This window comes from Antedon mediterranea, chromosome 4 (genome assembly GCF_964355755.1).
Source record: "Antedon mediterranea chromosome 4, ecAntMedi1.1, whole genome shotgun sequence".
Classification (NCBI taxonomy): Eukaryota; Metazoa; Echinodermata; class Crinoidea; order Comatulida; family Antedonidae; genus Antedon; species Antedon mediterranea.
The window spans coordinates 20,318,620-20,338,392 of record NC_092673.1 but is presented as its reverse complement, the minus strand read 5'-3'; the positions used below and the strand labels follow the sequence as shown (position 1 = coordinate 20,338,392).

Here is a 19,773-nt window from a genome sequence, read left to right as displayed (position 1 = left end):
GCTTTTCAAACGCCGAACATACATACTTCATCACTGGCTTGATGATATCGGGATCATTTGCACCCATAATAAATATAAACTTATCATTTTGTGACATATTTTTTAAGTTTAGATTAAAATGTAGATCCGAGAATAATGTCGTTCTGATGTCATCATAAATGGGGCAATATAGCATGAAATAGATCTCATCTTCAATAACACCACCTTTACAAAATCTATTGTTTGCATCTGTTTTGGAAATTATAGAGGGCGCTTTATACGATTGCATAACATCAAAACAATAATTTTGCTGAGGAGTTGGTTTTGTTTATAAATTTCAATATAGCATTATGACGGTAAGTTACTAAACAATAATTGAAATTTAGGATCCAAACTTTATATAATAATCTTCTTACAATTATGCCCTATGATAGAAACCAGAATGTATTGTTATTCACCATTAATTTAGCCTTAGAAGTTAGGCAGAGCATGAGCGAGATGGAGACACAAAAATGAATGAATGATTGGGTTGTATGCCTATTTCTCCCGGTAGAATCCGAGGCCGGTAACGAGTTGCAGTAGCGAGTGTGGTGCCTAGCGGCGGAACATCATGGCTATTGCTTTATACAGTATAGCTAGGCTCCGTCTACAAGTGTGATAATTTACCTTTTTTGTATTTTGTGTTTGTTGTGTATTTATTATTATTAGGTTATTTTTATCGCATTTTTATTATGATGATGAATAATTCATCCTACCGTACCAGCCAATGAATGTTACAATACATACAAGCAAGGCAAGGCTATAATTTTCTTTACTTTCTCTTAAAAAGATTACAAAATTTATCAAAAGATGTGTTTTGTTTTTCAGGCCAAAGTAGATCACGTCCTTTGTGCTCAGCTGGCAGAAGCGGTAGAACATTTGACAACATCTGGTCAAACATCCTTAGATAAAGTAAAATTAAAAGAGATCAAGAATATATGCAGGTACTATATATTAAAAAAGACTGTAATATATAAATTATTTGAATTAAGAATGTGCGAATACCTGTACTTTACAGAGAGATATACTGTAGGTACCAAGAATTTTGTAAGTTCATGAATTACCTAAATTTATATATTAATTTGTTTTTCAAACTATACTGTTCTGAGAGGGTCCCTAATGACCAGCTTTGGTTCAATAGACCACCATCATAATCATTGTTAAAATAAATATAAAATATATATAAAATTCAAAAAAGTACTGTACTGTAAAATGATAATATGCACAATTTGAAACATAGTCAAACATATTGACCAAACCCCTGTTCCCTTCTATCTGATTCCATGCCTTAAATTGCACATACTGTAATAAAGCTATTTAATTAATCTGTTGACCTTTTTAAATCAATATGACCTCTTTCAGATCTTCAGATGCATATGTCAGTCAGTTATTTCATTTAGTGATGACACAACTTCGAAAGGATCATGCAGAAATACGCTTATCAGCATTCCAAATAATTGAAGAAATCTTTTCTAAATCACATCATTTCCGAGAATTACTGGTATCAGAATTCCAAGAATTTTTAGAACTGACATCAGAAATGAGTCTTGATATGCCGTTGCCACCTCCAAAGGCTGCAGCTAATCTTCTGAAAGAACAGACTTTAAAAGCTGTTCAGAATTGGTTTGACAAATTTGGACAGAGCTATAAGAAACTTGTCCTGGGATACAACTATTTGAAACATGTCAAAAAGGTAAAAATAAAAGTACTTTATTAATAAAAATACAGTTTTACACCTCTCAGAGATTACTGTTGTTATGATTGTTGTCATTTTCTATAATGTGAAGATTTATAACGATTTATACAATGCCAGTTTTGCATCTTTATCTTTACTGTATGGCCATGTTTTCCAGTTTTATGGTGAAACGATTAAACAAAAACCAATATCTTTGCTAACAATTATTTCAAGGGTATTAAAATTGTTTCCAAAAGTATTTTTAAGACTTGTTGCACCACCAGAAGTAGGAGCGAGTCAGCCTCGAACCTGTGCCAATATTGTTGGTTGTTTAAGTACAGTAAACGGAGCCCCTTCTTTAACCACTCGGCCATTTTTAAAACAAATCAAATTCCATAAGAAAAATTAAGTGTTAGGCTGCAGTGTTTTTATAAATTAAATCTTTATTGTACAATTACGTTTCAAAATAGAACATAATACAATGCAATTGTTGTTGAGTGTTGAATTATTGATCGTTTAAAAAAAAGAGAAAACAACTTTATTGTTTGATTTTGTTTTTAGATTGATTTTAACAACATACAAGCTGCTACTCTTGCTGAACAGCAGAGAGAAAGTGCAAGGAAACAGAAGATACAAATAGCATTACAAGAAAAAGTCAATACAGTCATTAATGAAATTAATGGTAAGAAAGGCCCACATTCAGTGTTAAAAGTTTTAAATTTGTTTGTTATTCTTCTAGTGATATAGTACAATTATACAAGAGTTCTCTAGTTTTCATTTTTATTCAACGCTAATGTTATGAAGGACTGTCCTCTATGTAAACCGATAAATCCAATAATGGCCAAATCCATTTCCCGAACTGATTGAACTGAGAGAAGTCATGTTAAAAGTTATTTATTGTTCATTTCCACTACATATGTAAATACATTGAATGAAGAAGAACAACAGAATACTCGGCAGTGGTGTAACGCAGAGACCTGAGGCCTTTGGTTTAGGAACCCAAAGTGGCCCTCAAACACTGGCTTTTTTTATTTTGATAGCCGTTACACCACTGATACTTTTTCTGAAAATGTTAATGCCTGTTTTTTCCTCTGGTCCTGCTCAGGGCCCCCATAAGCTCGAGGGCCCCTGGGTTTAGCCAGTGAGGGCTCATAGCCATTACGCCACTGATACTTTTTCGACATATTTTAATGCCTGTTTTTTCCTCTGGTCCTGCTCAGGGCCTCTGGGTTTAGCCAGTGAAGGCTCATAGCCATTACGCCACTGATACTTTTTCGACATATTTTAATGCCTGTTTTTTCCTCTGGTCCTGCTCAGGGCCCCTGGGTTTAGCCAGTGAGGGCTCATAGCCATTACGCCACTGATACTTTTTCGACATATTTTAATGCCTGTTTTTTCCTTTGGTCCTGCTCAGGGCCCCCATAAGCTTGAGGGCCCCTGGGTTTAGCCAGTGAGGGCTCATAGCCATTACGCCACTGATACTTTTTCGACATATTTTAATGCCTGTTTTTTCCTCTGGTCCTGCTCAGGGCCCCTGGGTTTAGCCAGTGAGGGCTCATAGCCATTAGGCCACTGATACTTTTTCGACATATTTTAATGCCTGTTTTTTCCTCTGGTCCAGCTCAGGGGGCTCATAGCCGTTATGCCACTGATACACAGTAGTATGCAGTAAATCTGTTGCAGACACATATATAAAGATGCATACTTATTGAATTTGTTTTGAATATAGATATGTTACCAGATATGTTACGATCACTAACAGAATTAGAAAACAGTCTCCAATTACTACTACCTTCACCAGATTACTTTGATCACAATGAAACCAGTATAAAAGAAAGTTCTTCACTGGAGAATTCCAATTCAAATTCAATTCCTTCATCACAGAATTCTGTAACAAGCAAGGGTGGAGATGGAAGCGAGGGCGCCGTTGGAGGTGAAAGTAGTAATAATTCAAGTCAAGAGCCTAGTACTAGCAATTTACTTCAAGAGCATGGCTTGGCATCTTGGAATTTTAATATTAGTATTGAAGTTAATCAAGGTAAGTTTTAATTCTCAACATACTTTCTAAACAACATTTTATTATTATATATTATTATACTTTTATTTTTTACACCTGCAGTGTAATGAATCTGCTGCAAATCAAATTAGGGCGTGGGGAGCTAAGCCGGGAAAGCATAATCACTGCGCGAGTGTATTCTAAAATGATTCTCGAATACAAATTGTGAACATTTGTTTTTATAATATATTATTTCCATTGTCATTCTCGAAATAGTTAATTAAAAAAAAATATACATTTAAACTAAATATTTTTCTTGTTTTTTTTATATGTTTCTTCACAAAATGGTATCATTATTATTAATCTGTTAAAAAATTGTTGATCAAGCCTGGTGGCCATCTTAAAGAGAACTTCTGTAGAAGATCCTCCTTCACCTAGTACTCCCTCTAGCCTTCAGCTTAATATTATCTCTATGGATAATATACAATTGTCTGATTCCATTGAGAGTTTTACTGTAATTGTTTGATTTATGTATTACCTCTGATTTGATTACAGATTATATTGTTATTGAAGAAAATGACGACAATACAGATATCGTAACAACAATATTTGATATGCAAAGATTACTGAATAAAACCTATATACCACAGATAGCAAAGTGGATGGAGGTAATTCAATTAAAGCTCTGTCTGCAATATCAAACTAGTTTGACAAATAAAAGTGTGGTGTGCCCAAATATGGTGGTGATATGCCCAAAAATGGTAGTGATATGACATCATCATGTCTATATACTGTATAGGCACATCACCATTTTTTGGTCACATAATGTTTGCTAAACTTTTGTAGACAGGACTTAGTACTGTACAGTTTTAAAGTCAACTCTTCCACTTCCAATACAGGACACGCCCCCTTTTTAAACCTCGGCCTGATTCAATTTTAAATTCAAATTCAATTCACATTTATTTACTCATCGTTTATAAATACAGTTTCATAGCATAAATGATGGCAAGGATCCTGCATAGAGAAGTTTACACTTCTGTTTTCGCAGGACCCTTTTACATAAAAAACATAAAACAATAAACACAACATAATAGATACAAAATAAAAATAAAACATTCCTATATACATTTTAGAGTTGTTCATCATCAAAAAGCGATACTGTTTTTTTAACATGATTATTTGTACTATGTGTGTATACTTGCACACACCAACACAAATGCATAATATATGCATCTATATTTTATGAGTGAAGCATTTTAAGTTCTGTAATTCGATAAAATGTCTCTTTTTACATATTTTATATATGTATAAGTGCAGTTTATGAGGACCTAGCAGCTCTATTTTTCAAAAATGTTTTAGCCCCAACCATGGTAGGGCTGGTCTTGGAGACATACTGTATATTTTGTGTCATATTTCAAAGTATAATAAGTCCAATTTCTGGGGACCTAGCAGCTCTATTTTTAAACATTTTCTTAGCTCAATTCCTACCATGGTAGAGCTGAGGTCCTGGCGAGTCTTATATATTTTGTTTCATATTTCATTAAATCATGTAAAGTGCCTTTTCCGGGAGCCTAGCCCTATTTTTCGAAATGTTCTTAACTCAGCCCAAGCATGGTGGGGCCGAGGTATAGTGGAGACTCATATTTGAAATTATAAGTGTCATTTCCAAGGTTCGCATTTACTATTTACTACCAGCCTATGCCTCTGCTACCCTCTAAATAAACTAAACCTAACCAAAATAATCTCTACCACTCAACTAAAATCAATCTTCCCAAACTACTTTTTGCAGATACTCACAAAAAGCGGTACAGAACAAGATAAAGTGAAGAAATGTATTGATATTAAACAGAAGATTCAAGATGCATTAAATCAACTAAATAAGTTGAACGTGAAAAGGAGACCTAGGAAAGTTCCATCACCAATGGATGATGAGGATGAGGATGATGAATTTGAAGATGTCCCAGAAAAGGAAGGATATGAACCACATATACCAGAGCATTTAAGGGAATTATATGGTAACTATAGTATGCTTTCTGGTAATCTTGACTGGAGCAAGCTAATGAAAACCAAATTGATTCTTAATTTTGTTATTTATTTCTTTATTCTGACATAAAATCATAGGATGAAAACACAAAAAATTACCAAGACGACAAACTTATTTCCATTGTGGTCCTATTTTAAATTGGTTCAAAATTGCCTTGTTTCCAAATTTTAGTTAGCTTTTCCTGTACTGGTATCTCATCTCTGCTAACTTCCTATGTACTTTCAAAGATACAGGTAGCCCATCAGTCGCATTTAGAAATATTGTTTACAGGAGTTTTTGTTAATTACTCATAACAATATTCAAATCTGTTAGGACTAGAACCATTACCAGAAACAGAGCAGGCATCCACCTCAGAATGGTACATCACACAAGATAAGAGGGAAGATCTGATAGACCCAACGAGTAGGGCAGCTGCACTTGAGTCAGTAAAGAAGAGATTAGCAGCTGCTTCAAAGTAAGTCAACATGTTCCATATTTTTGCCCAGTAGCATAATAAATATGAGTGCTCACTGGCTAAACCCAAAGGTGCTAGAGATTAAGGTGTTCCAGAGAATAAGCAGTCTAATGCAACTACCCAGCATTTGAGGGCCCGGCCCCTTAGGAGTGCTAAACCAGTGACTTCTTTTTAGGGAGTTCTCACAGGAGCACCGAAACTTTAATGGATGACCTCAACATTCCAGTGTAGTTTAGCGAACAGTTGCGTGAATTTAGCTTGCGCATTTTGGGAAATAGCGTTACAGTTTATGTGCTCATGCGAACACTCCCTAAGTTACTGTAATACATATTAATTTGTGCCTATGTTTACTATGAAATCTAACTTTTTTGACTGAAATCAGCACATAGATACATTTCCTATTTAATGAGGTTTTAATTATTTTCATTAAAGAACTACAAGTTGTCCACAAGAGAATAGCAAAGGAGAATCTAGTAAATGTCTGCCAAAGAAACACATGAGCAGTAAACATAAAACAGTAAAAACAAGTGCATCAAATCCAGCTAGCAGACGAGAGAAAGAGCTTGCCATCGCACCATCTGTGCCCTTTGACATGGATTTATACCACTGGGATAACTTGGACAAACTTGAAGCACCAATAATTCCAAGGTATATGATTAATATTTGTATTTGTTATCTAAGGCGCCTTGAAGCTAAGGTAGTTCCACATTGTGAGGCTCTTCTGTGTAAAATATTGAATAAAAAAAAATGGTAGTGATGGTACCTCTCCCTACAACTGAATGAACATGTTCAGGTTAAAGTTCAAAGTTAAAATTGTTAAGAATATTATTATTTTTGTACATAGATCTTGAATATAGAATAATTGTAGCCTCCTTAATCCTTCAATCTTTAAATAAGAGGTACCTCTACTGTACACAGAATTGAATGTGTTTAAATGTTATTAGAATTGTCATACCCAACTCTAAAGCTCTGTCTACACTCTCAAACTTTATGTGATGTGCCCATATATGGACATGTTTAAGCATATCCCTACCATATTTGGGCACATCACACTTTTTTTGTCAAACTAGTTTGATAGTGTAGACAAAGCTTTGCAGTATATTATTGTTTGCTAAAATATTTAGTGTTTTGAATTATTTCTTTTTTAGAAATGATATTGATCATCGATTTTGGAGGCCAACTGATAATGAAGATTTTATAGTTATTGAGGTATGCTATTAAGAAGTCTTACAATTAGAAATATTCTTCAAATATTATAAGTCTGATTTGATTATGATTAGTTATTTGTTTTATTTTTGCAGAAAAAGAAACCATCTTTAAAATGGCGAAACATCAATTTCAGCGGTACATTTGAACCTGTTAAGTGGGCTTGTAGAAGTCCTTTACCAAATGGTAAATTATGTGAACGTAAAGATCGTTTTAAGGTTAGTTGTGTGCAGACATTTTGTTTATTATTACTGATTTAAATTCTCTTTGGCAATGAAAATATGGATGAGCCAGAACCTTCCAAATGTTTTAACTTTTCTTTACTTTTAAACCTTGTAACTGGACCATTTTGAAAGCAGTACTACGTTACTGAAAATTAAATCCAGTCAAAAGAAAGAATAAATAAATAATATACCAGCAGGAGGCCCTATACCACTAAAAAAGCCTATACACTCTGAAGGCCTATACCAACAGGAGGCCCTATACCAAAAGAAGAGCCTAATACCATCAGCAGGGCCTAATGCTGTACTATAAAAAGGGCCTATACCACTAAAAAGGCCTATACAACCAATGTCAGCATACAAATAATATAATTTGCTTCATATCCCTCAGTGTCCATTTCATGGAAGAATCATTGCAAGAGATGAAAGTGGTAGGCCATCAGGCACAGAAACTTCAGACCAGAAAGAAAAGAGTAACATGCAATGTAAGTATGCCATCAGGCATGAATTTCTAGGCGGGGGGGATAATGTAATATAAGGATATACTTTTATATTTAAGAAATTGACCTTTGTATCGGAATTTAAATAGGTTCACAAACTTGACCCAGAAAGTCCAAAGGAGAGTTTGTCCAGATGTTTTAATGACCATTTAGTTTATAATAGAATCCCTAAAGAAAACACTTAGCTTAATTTTGTGACCTTTCCCATCGTTAAACCAGGAGTGATGGACACTATTTAAGTACAGATTTGACAGTGTCATCCATCACAGAAATACCTTATTATACCGTTAATCACTCCCACTTAAACACCCCTGGATCAACTTAGGACCAATCGTTACCCTCACAGATGATGTAATGACATTATGCAAATGAACTGAGCCAATATACTCCCAAGTTTCAGAAGGGCCCAGACACACCTTACAGCCACCTCACGGAGCACACACCTCACAGCAGACCTGCACACTTCACACCTCACCGACAGCATCATTGACCGTCCGTTCCTTATCTATACTTATAGTTGTATATTGTACTGAAGTATTATACTGAATAAATAATATATGTGTTACGACAGTCAAGCGAGTCAGAGTCTTCATTAGTACCTCAACAACGAAACATTATATTACATGGTGGAAGACCCAATTGTGACGTTTGCTCCCAAACCCTTCCCATTATGAATTGTGTAATGACGTTCCTCGCAAAATCAAGCTATTTGCGATAAACCTTATTAAATCTATATTACATGGTGGAAGACCCAAATTTCATAAGGAACGGAGTGAGAAAACAAGAAATAAACACTTAACAAGACACGAAGACGAAGACAAAAATAACCATATTTGTTTGAAAGGAGAAAACCAGAAATTTACTTTGACTCAAAAGACAAGCTGAAATTATATTTGAATGAGATCGAGACAAGCAGAAATTTGATCAAATTATTACCATTGGATGAAAGACAAAGAAGATAATCGAGGAAGACACAAAAGACAAGCTGAAATTATATTTGAATGAGATCGAGACAAGCAGAAATTTTATCAAATTATAACCATTGGATAAAGACAAAGAAGATAATCTAGGAAGACCCAAGCAGAATCAAAACAGAAGCAAGCGGACAAGAACTATTTCGTTTGAACACTTTCAACTTCACGCCGTTTTTTTTTCGATCGTTTTTTTTAACATTTACTTTTTTGAACATTGATGAACACCTTTCGCATTTTTTTTAATTCGTTGTTTGAACATTTAAACATTTTTGAACACTTTTTGCATTCCTTTAATTCATTTTTAATTGGATCCGAAGCATTTGGGGTAAGTCAAAACCATTTTGATTTTTGATTTGTAACCTTGATTGAAAAGTGAGAGTTTACATATACACTAAATTGTTTTTGATATTTGATTAATAATTAATATTATAAAGTATGGTCGACGTTGTTGATAACGAAGTAATTTTAAATGAGCCCGTCAATCCTCACCCCGTGCCCCACCTAAGACAAACCGATTTCCTTCCCAAAAGATATGACGGTTCCATAACCGATCACGACCAATGTAGTGCACATTACTTATCGTTTACCGACTACCTTGAGGCCCACACGTTAGAAAACCCTGTAAACAATGCCCAATTAATTAATGTAATAAGTATTTTTAAACGTAGCCTTCAGGGCCAAGCTAGACTCTGGATTGAGGGAAAGCAGTTCGATTCACTAGAATCCTTAAAAACCCAATTCATCAACAGGTTTAGTAAAAACAAATCAATCTATGCGCACATAAGAGAATACGATTCAATTACATACACCACTGGCGACAACGCCGAAAAGCACTTAACCAAAATCAAACAAGCCGCAGACAGAATTGGATACGCTGACCAGCAGATAAAGAATAAATTTATTTCGACCCTTCCACCAAAATGTAGAGCAGCTGTAGCCATGTCCACCCCAATCGATGCCACTATTGAAAATATTGTAAATAGCACACAAAATTACCTTGACCTTTCCGTAGATGATGCCACACGGGAAGTTTCATTCAATATCAATAAGGAAACAGATAGGCCTAATATTCTCGAATCGCTCCAACATGAGATAAATTCTCTCAAGTTAGACATGGCCACAACAAAACGATCCCTTAATGATGATACTCGACGCTCACGTTCCCCCACCCGAAATTATATCCCAAGACGAAACCGAAGCCCAAGCCCATACAAACCCCGATTCCAGACCCCACCGACCCCAAGATATAGACAACCTCCCCCAACCTGTTATTACTGCGGGAAACCAGGCCACATAGCAAGGCACTGCCGACAACAAAACCGCTCTTACGGAAACTATCCCCCGCCATACCCATACCAACAGTCAAACAATTACTACCCTAGCCACCAGCAGGATTTTTAAAAAGGGGACTAGATGCCGCCTATAATCTGGCCCCCCATACTAAATACGACAATTTTAAGGCAAAATACTTAGGGAATTCAGATAATATTGATTTGTTACTTAACGACAGAAATTACGTTAAAGGAAATTTACCAGATGGTAGAAATGTTTTAACTTTATTTGACAGTGGTTCAACTAGAACTATAATCTCACAATCGTACGTTAATTCCTCACTTTATTTATCGCGTTTAAAGCCAGTTAAAGTGAACACAACTAAATTTAGATTAGGTAACGGTGACTTCTTATATGCCAACCACTTAGTGCAATTCGAATTATTTATCCAAGGACACAAATTTAAAATTTCAGCATTAATCGTTAAAAATTTGACAGGTATTGACCTGATACTTGGAACCGAAACATTGTCTGAACTCGACGGTACTTTAAATTTTAAGGAAAACACATTTCGCATTAGACCAAAGATTTTTAGCTTTCGTCCAGTACACAAGATTTTTCTTAAACCCGGTGATACTAAAACAGTTAAATTAAAAGGAAGGGTTCCCGCCTTTGTACGCAATTCTGATGTTGTTCTACATGCAACCACCCATATTTCAAAACTTTGTCCATCAGATATGTTAGTAAAATTACATAGAGGAGAAACCAACATTGATATCACTAACAACACAAACAGAAACGTATCTCTAAATACACATCAACCTATCGCGAGCCTTCACTTAACCAACCTTGTAACAGTTACTAACGACCTACCAATTGATAGAATAAAGTTGACCAATGACAACGCAAACAAGTACCCACATTTAGAACGTACAGACCCATTGCTAACTTTAACCGAGGAAGAAATAATTAGAAAACAAGTTGATTTAACAGACAGCGTTTTAACACATAGAGAAAAAGAAGATTTGTATAAAATATTACAACAAAACAGAAACGCATTTTCACTTTATGGTGAACTATCTAGCTGCCCAAACTTCAAAGCTGACATACACCTCTCTAACGATGAACCATTTTTTATTCGACCATACTTCGCGACAGACAAAGACAAACATGTCATTGAGGCCGAATTGAACAAATTAGTCAAATTAGGAATCTTAGCAGTAGGACACCAATTGTATACTTCCCCTGTCCTTCTTGTTTCAAAGAAAAATTCAAAAGATAAAAGAGTTGTCACAGACTTTCGCTATCTAAATTCCAGGATAAAACGTATTAATCACCCATTCCCATTATTAGCCGAAACTCTGAAAACAATAGGTAACGCTAATGCACAGATTCTTAGCGTAATTGATTTGAAATCAGCGTTCCACTGTGTACCATTAGCCGAACATGCCCAACAATACACAGGTATAGCTTCATATCATGGTGGAAAACATTATTATTATAAGAGATTAGCACAAGGATTAAACGTTTCACCAGGTATATTTCAAGCAAAGATTGACGAAATTTTAAATGAAATCCCAAATTCTAGAGAATTCTGTATCGCCCATCACGATGATATTATTTTATTTAGCCAAGACAAATTTGCTCATAAGCAGCACCTCGTTTCCGTTTTACAAGCCCTACAATTAAATGGTTTTAGAATTTGTCCAAAGAAATGTAAGTTATTCAAGAATAAAGTGCAATATATGGGACACACCATCCTGATTAATTCTTCAGGACACGCATGTATCACACCATTAGGCGACAGGTGTGCAGCTATCCGAAATTTGCCAGTCCCACGAACCCATAAAGAAACTAAACGATTTATTGGTGCAGTAAACTATGTATCCCATTTTTTCCCTCAAATACAATCAATTTTACGTCCGTTACACACACTCGCAAGTAAACGCCGAAAATTTTGTTGGTCTACTGAACACCAGAAAGCATTTGACGAAATTAAACAATTAATGGTTAAACCACCAACTCTTCAAATGCCTAGAAAAGAAGGTAGATTTACGCTATATAGCGACACTTCAAGAACCGCAACAGGTTCCTATTTAACACAAACAGTAAACGGTAAAGAACACATAATAGGTTATTATTCCAAAATCTTACCACAAGCCTGTCAACGATATAGCGTCACAGAACTAGAGTTATTTGGACTTTACATTAACGTTTCAGCATTTCGACATTTACTAAAGGGTTGCGAATTTGATGCATTCGTAGACCACTCAGCAATTGTACAAATTTGGAATTCAAAAGATCAGCCATGTACACCCCGTTTACAGAAACTAATATTACGATTGTCCGGATACATTTTCCAAATTGGTTATAAGAAAGGAACTGAATTAGTTTTAGCAGATTTTCTCTCCCGAGCCCCTCGTGATGACGATTCCGAAATTGATCAAGTTGTACCCATTGCATTTAATATTACAGAGACTGAATCTCTTAACCCGATTACAAACACATCTACTAGCAGACCAGTAACAAGGTCATACGCCAAGAAAATGGGAATAAATATACCTGACCTACATAAACCCAAACCAGTACAAACACCTGTCATTAATCAAAACCCAGTGACAACAAACACGCGACCCACACCTCAACCTACTGCTACACCACAAATAATCACGAGACAACAAACAAACGCACATCGATCACCGCCTATCATAACACCGCCTATCATAACGCCACCTATCGTAACGCCACCCCCAATACGTAATGTAAACATTCGACAACCTCCAGAGGAACGACTAGTAGACAAAAGTAAGCAAAACAAAGATACTACACATCGAAATGTACCAGTTGAATTGTATACATCTCCCAAACCACTAGTACCAAACATAACTGAATTTAAGTCAGCACACATCCCAAAACAACAAGACTTAGATAGATTAATGGATGTTATTCAAAGAAAGATAATTAGAGATTATAACCTCCCAGTAGATGTTAAACAATTACGTGTTGAACAAGAAACTTCACCATTTTTTAAGCCAGTTTACGATTATTTAGTTCATGATATCCTTCCAGCTGATAAGAAAGCAGCTCGTGCAGTTCAGAATAAGTCAGAACAGTACATATTGTGCAATGGTTTACTATTCCGTTTATTTTTCCAAGATAAAGGTGGAGAATTTGTATTGCAATTAGCTGTTCCTGAAAACTTAGCAGAGACTGTTATTTCTCAGTATCACGAAAATTTGTTAAGTAGCCACCAAGGTACGATGCGTACTTACCTTACTATTAGGAAATTATTTTTCATGCCCCTTATGTTCGAGAAAGTCAACAATTATACCCAAGCGTGTCTTAGATGTCAACAATTTCGTCCCAAAACCGATAAATTACGTCCTTTACACGATCGAGTACCAGCAACTTACCGTCCCTTTCATACACTCAGTCTAGATTTTAAGAGTATGCCAACATCACCTTCAGGTTTTAAACATATTATGGTAGTATGTGATGAGATAACTAGATTTTTGATTTGTGTACCTTTGAAATCCATTGATGCCGAAACAATTTGTGAAGCACTAATTCAAAAGGTCATCAGTATTTTTGGACCCCCATCTCGTCTTATTTCAGATGCAGCAACCTCCCTTACAGGAAAATTATTAACACTATTATGTAACACCCTTAATATTGATAGGAAAATCATCAGCGTCCACAATCACGGTAGTTTACAAGTTGAACGTCATATCCGCACCGTATCGGACCTGTTAAAGGTCAACCTTAACCAATTCGGAACAGATTGGGTTAGATTTGTATCAACAACATGTTATGCTTATAACTCGTTTTCATCCCCACATCTAGGAAACCACTCCCCTTACGAATTAGTTTTTGGCCGCCAACCTCCAAGTTTGACCTCATTAGCATTTAACCCTATTTCAGGATTGTCTCATTCCTATGAAGAATACTTTGAACATCTCAAGAAGAAATTTCAAAACATTTCACAGACAATGCTACAACTACAGCGAACACAACAAAACGTCCAAAACTCAAAGATTTCCCAACGCTTAGAAAAAAGTCCAATTTACTCAGTAGGACAACTCGTATATTTATACAAGCCAACATCATCATCACTAACGGCAAATTCAAAGAAAATCGCCGCAGAATGGGTCGGACCATTAGTAATTCATGAAGTACTAGACAGAACACACTACATCCTAGCGACGATTAAAGGAGAAATACTTCGCGACGTATTCAATTATAACAGACTGAAACCCTGTTTTATGAGAACACCCAAAGAACGCAAAAATTTTACACATCTCCAAAAACTTAAACAATTGTTGAATGAACCCACCGATGATAATAACGAGAAAATCCAAAACACCATTAATGTAGTAAATGACGAAACCAATGTTGAATTTGTAGACGAACATGATAGGACACCCACCCAATTGCAATCAGATACCCTTACACATCCAACTAAAGTAGCACCCCTTAACTTGCAACCTTACATTGACTGTGTAGAGAATAACATGGGATTAGCAGCCCCATTCCAAATGAAAGAGGAACAAATTAAGGAACAAACTAATTTAATTATGACAGCACCTAATGATTCAAGTATGACCTTAAACCGAGGTAGATTTAAAGCAGGACATTTCCAAGTTTTAGTTTCGTATTCTAAACCGACTTCAGCCAAACGCAACACTGATAAAACAAAACACGAATCTAATGATCGCAAATTTTGGTGGAATATTGACAGATATAACGATACAGATAAATTGATTAAAGAGATCATTAATGATAAACAGATACCGATAAGTGGATCGCCAAAACGATTCATAAAACGTTTGTATAATGCAACGAATTACTGATTTAATTTTTTTTGCAAGATTATTTTTTAATTACGACATTTGCTAAATTAATGATAGCATAGTCTACGTATTTTTGATGAGATTTGTTTAATAATAATGTGATTTCAGTTAAAAGAGAATTGAATTTATGTTTAAGTATTGATTTTGTAACGAGTTTGATAATGATTAATTTTGAATTTTGATGATCGATATATTGAGATATTGAAAAGAACGACAATCATTTTGTAACAAATATTTTGTTGAACCTTTGAGTCGTTAATCTCAAGCATTAATTAATTGATATACAATAACAGGAGATTTTCTTAGTACTTTTAATCGTAATTTTGTTGACATTGAGTACAAAAGTCGAATTTGTCGACCGATTGAAATCGTAATTACCTGTGAATATAAATGCTTAAATCGATAAAGTTGTGACGATAATGATATATTGTGGATAAGTTTGTGTCAACGGGACACACACATTTGTTTCTTTTAAAGTTTTAAGTGATTAAGTTTGATATTTGATTTTAGGCTAATCAGCCACATTTTCTTGAGTTTTATGTTTTAATTTGATGATTTATGTTTGAAGACCATTAGAACGCGATGAGTTGTCGCACGAATTTGATGTATGTTCAATGTAACATACTATTTTGAAGTTTTGTAATTTTATTTTTAACTGATTTATGTTTGATTTACGCGAATTTTATACCAAATTCATTTTGATTTTAATTTTTTTAAGAGAGAGAAGAGAGAGAGTGAAAGTGATAAGGTTACACTTCAGAGTCAATGGTTTTGGCTAACTCAATTTTTGTTTATATGTATAATAATGTTTTTTTTCTTTTATATAACTTTAATTTTGCATGCCACTATTATAACCATTTTTATATGTTAAATAGATTAGAAAAAAAAAAAGGGAAACAGAGGGATGTAATATAAGGATATACTTTTATATTTAAGAAATTGACCTTTGTATCGGAATTTAAATAGGTTCACAAACTTGACCCAGAAAGTCCAAAGGAGAGTTTGTCCAGATGTTTTAATGACCATTTAGTTTATAATAGAATCCCTAAAGAAAACACTTAGCTTAATTTTGTGACCTTTCCCATCGTTAAACCAGGAGTGATGGACACTATTTAAGTACAGATTTGACAGTGTCATCCATCACAGAAATACCTTATTATACCGTTAATCACTCCCACTTAAACACCCCTGGATCAACTTAGGACCAATCGTTACCCTCACAGATGATGTAATGACATTATGCAAATGAACTGAGCCAATATACTCCCAAGTTTCAGAAGGGCCCAGACACACCTTACAGCCACCTCACGGAGCACACACCTCACAGCAGACCTGCACACTTCACACCTCACCGACAGCATCATTGACCGTCCGTTCCTTATCTATACTTATAGTTGTATATTGTACTGAAGTATTATACTGAATAAATAATATATGTGTTACGACAGTCAAGCGAGTCAGAGTCTTCATTAGTACCTCAACAACCCAACATTATATTACAATAAACAGGCTTTAGCCACTCCCCCCCCCCCTCCCCTAAAATTTTACTTTTTAAAATAAAATAATGACTATTTTTTTTTCCTGCAACCTGACAGATCGTTTTTATCATTAATGAAATATTTAGCCCCCTCTAATCTATAATGCTCGATCCGTCCCTGACTATAACAAAGTTATCATCTTCATTGTCTCATCATTCTCATTATTATCTCTATTTAAATCATCATATCATTTTTTCATTCTAAATATTTTTGTTTCCTAGCCACTGGAGGATTTTTTGACCAAGACCTTCAACGTGACATAGAAGCAGCGACTGGCCGTGATATGGGCTCATCTAAAGAGATAACAGGAGAGACGGGAAAAGGAAGAAAGGGAAAGGCAAAGAAAAAAAAATATCCAAACTTAACGGATATTAAGAAAACTAAAAATACAGCTCAGACAAGACTGGAAAAAAAGGTGTTTAATCCGTAAGTACTGTAGTATATTTTTAAAATTTTTTGTTGCTGAATAGCACTGTTGTAAGGGATCATTATTCATTATTTCATCATTATAATAGTGGTAGTAGTAGTACCGTAGTAGTAGTTACAACTGCATTTATGTACTGGAATAATGTAGGATTTTACTTTGTAGGATTATGAGTAAGTCACCGCAATAAACAGTGTGTATGATTACCCAAAAGAAGCTTGCTAAATAAATAGGTTAAAGAATAAACAAATTGTAATATATTATTGAAAGGTTACATGACGAAATCAATATGTTGATATAAAGTTTGCGGTATACAAAATATATATAGTGTAGAAAAGACGTTTCGATCAATGCTCTTCGGTCATCCTCAGGAGTGAGAGAACAAAATGTAGTCACTGAAATAAGAATGTATAAATATCACTCTCAAGGTCATAGCAAGAGGTTAGAAACAGACGAGGCAAAGATGCTTTAAATATAATTATTTATATAATATATGAATTGGCGGGGGGAGTTGAAAATTGAAAATTTCAGACGACCTCATACTGGCTACGGCCCTGACACTAGCATGCTGCCACTAATGGCCTAACTTTTCATGATAGCTCATACTAGCACCACAGTACTGATACATTCAATATTTTATCAATAGGCCTACTCAAACTTGTAAAGCTATATGGAAAACGTTTGATTTTATTTTATAATTTTTTTTTTCAGATCCTCAATGAAGCGTATTGCTAAAGCAATGACAAACCTTGAACAAAGACGACATAATGATAAATTTGCTAACCAGTTCAATTATGCGATTAATTAGAATTTGAACTAGAAATGAAAATTGGAAAGGTGCCAGTTTAAAGCTAGATTCATCTCGGATTAATTGAGTCAATACAAGCACCTTGAGGCAGATGAGGTGTTTAATGGGACCAACTAACCTTCTTGGCATCTTCTCACAATTCTATAATTAAAAGTTGTTTAAATGGACATAAAATAGAAAAACATGTACACCAAAGATTATAAAATACTATGATGAAATCATGTTTTATAAAATGTTTATTTTTGTTTATTGAATGAATACATTATCTGTTATTTCAAGTGTAATAATAATCAATTAAACTGCACTAGACATGTTTAGTGGGTTCCCCCGGTAACTGGTTCGCAAAATAGCCCCTGCATCAGGGATTAACACCAAACTTGTAGGACAGTGATTAATTTTCTATTGGTAAATCCATGGCCACTTCTTCCAAAGAAAAAAATGTTCAAATGTGTAGTACAAGATAGAGTCAATCCAAACCAACCAATTAGTGTGCAGCAGTCAATGCTTTACAATTAATATTATATATAAACATTTAATTATTTTGATATCAGGTTGTCTCAGGTTTAATCAATTTTCATCATTTTTATCCATCTGTACATATGATTTTTATCTCTCTTTATTGCTAAATTAATTGTAATCTGTGCAATTTTGTAAAGAATTATTTGTAATAAATCTTACACAGTAAAAGCAACACATTGTTCACTTTTATTAGTACAGTAGTACCAGTATTTATTGAATTTTTTTTCTGTTTAACAATTTCCATACATTTGAGAATTACAAATTCCTTGGAGCTTATATTCAATGTCGATTGACATTCAATTGTCAAAACTGGGTTTTAACGTCTGCACAATCAAATAAACTTGATTCAACCTGGTGTACGTTTTTACGATGAATGATCCGTAACGGTTATCGGCGAAAAAACACTTTAGATGATGAATGTTATAAACTGTATTACACCAACATCGAAATTCACAATATATGCAAGACATGTGATTTATCTACATTTATCAAAACCAAGCAACAAAATTATGCTGCACATCTGATTAGATTCGATAATAATCGGATGACGAAAAAGCTATTCTTCCAAGATGACAAATGCTCGAAGCGTGTGTTAGAAATATGAACACGTTATTTAAACAAGTTCTCGATAATGTTGGAATGGTCAGACAAGCCTTCATTAAAAACTCGAAGGCCCGCTTATTTTGAATCGGCATTTATTTATTATATGCCATCTAGAACACTCTGTCAGAGTTACAGATTAAATTTTTATATTATATATAGTGGTGTGCATATCCATATTTTTTTAGGGGGAGTCGTTTATTTTTTTTTGTATGTAATATGATAAAATTTATAATCAAATAAATACGTCCCCCTAGATATGAAATAATAAATTTTTAAAAAAGTGTATATGGGAAGGCGGCGGACTATGTAATTACAAATGCTTGTATTCGGAGCTCTCTCTTTCTATTTTTATATGACTTCTACAATGACTTCTACTACAATAATTTTACTTGTTCCTTTAATCACAAATTATCATATTGACATACAGATAATATAACAATTGTATTAATGTACACCATAGTTATTTAAAACACAAACATTAATACCTTACTAAATTGCATACATACATAAATATTGGTACTGTTTAATCCATATAAAATCCATGTTCAGTTTCATCAGGTAAAATATAACTAAAAATGAAATGCACTAATAGATAATAGAATGAACTAAAAATTGAGAATCAAAATGCTTTGTTTACATACTATGATGTTACTGTATATCAACATAATATG

At 34.4% G+C, this 19,773-nt stretch overlaps 1 protein-coding gene across 1 annotated transcript; it reads left to right on the top strand.

Annotated features, from left to right (window-relative positions):
• The first annotated feature begins 282 nt into the window (after positions 1 to 282).
• On the top strand, positions 283 to 18,616 carry LOC140046834 (UV-stimulated scaffold protein A-like). Its single transcript, XM_072091556.1, has 14 exons — positions 283 to 335; positions 847 to 962; positions 1,381 to 1,711; positions 2,255 to 2,375; positions 3,423 to 3,731; positions 4,245 to 4,357; positions 5,479 to 5,704; positions 6,046 to 6,187; positions 6,620 to 6,835; positions 7,336 to 7,396; positions 7,489 to 7,611; positions 8,006 to 8,099; positions 16,970 to 17,174; positions 17,884 to 18,616. Exons 1-14 carry the CDS (start codon positions 330 to 332, stop codon positions 17,978 to 17,980), a joined length of 2,160 nt encoding a protein of 719 aa, XP_071947657.1. The 5' UTR covers positions 283 to 329; the 3' UTR covers positions 17,981 to 18,616.
• Positions 18,617 to 19,773: the final 1,157 nt, after the last annotated feature.

What these genes read in the sequence shown, in the direction of transcription:
- LOC140046834 (XM_072091556.1), top strand. An exon ending in GCATTTAAGGGAATTATATG is followed by an intron (nt 5,705 to 6,045) that starts GTAACTATAGTA and finishes CAAATCTGTTAG; the next exon opens with GACTAGAACCATTACCAGAA. An exon ending in AGAAAAGAGTAACATGCAAT is followed by an intron (nt 8,100 to 16,969) that starts GTAAGTATGCCA and finishes TTTGTTTCCTAG; the next exon opens with CCACTGGAGGATTTTTTGAC.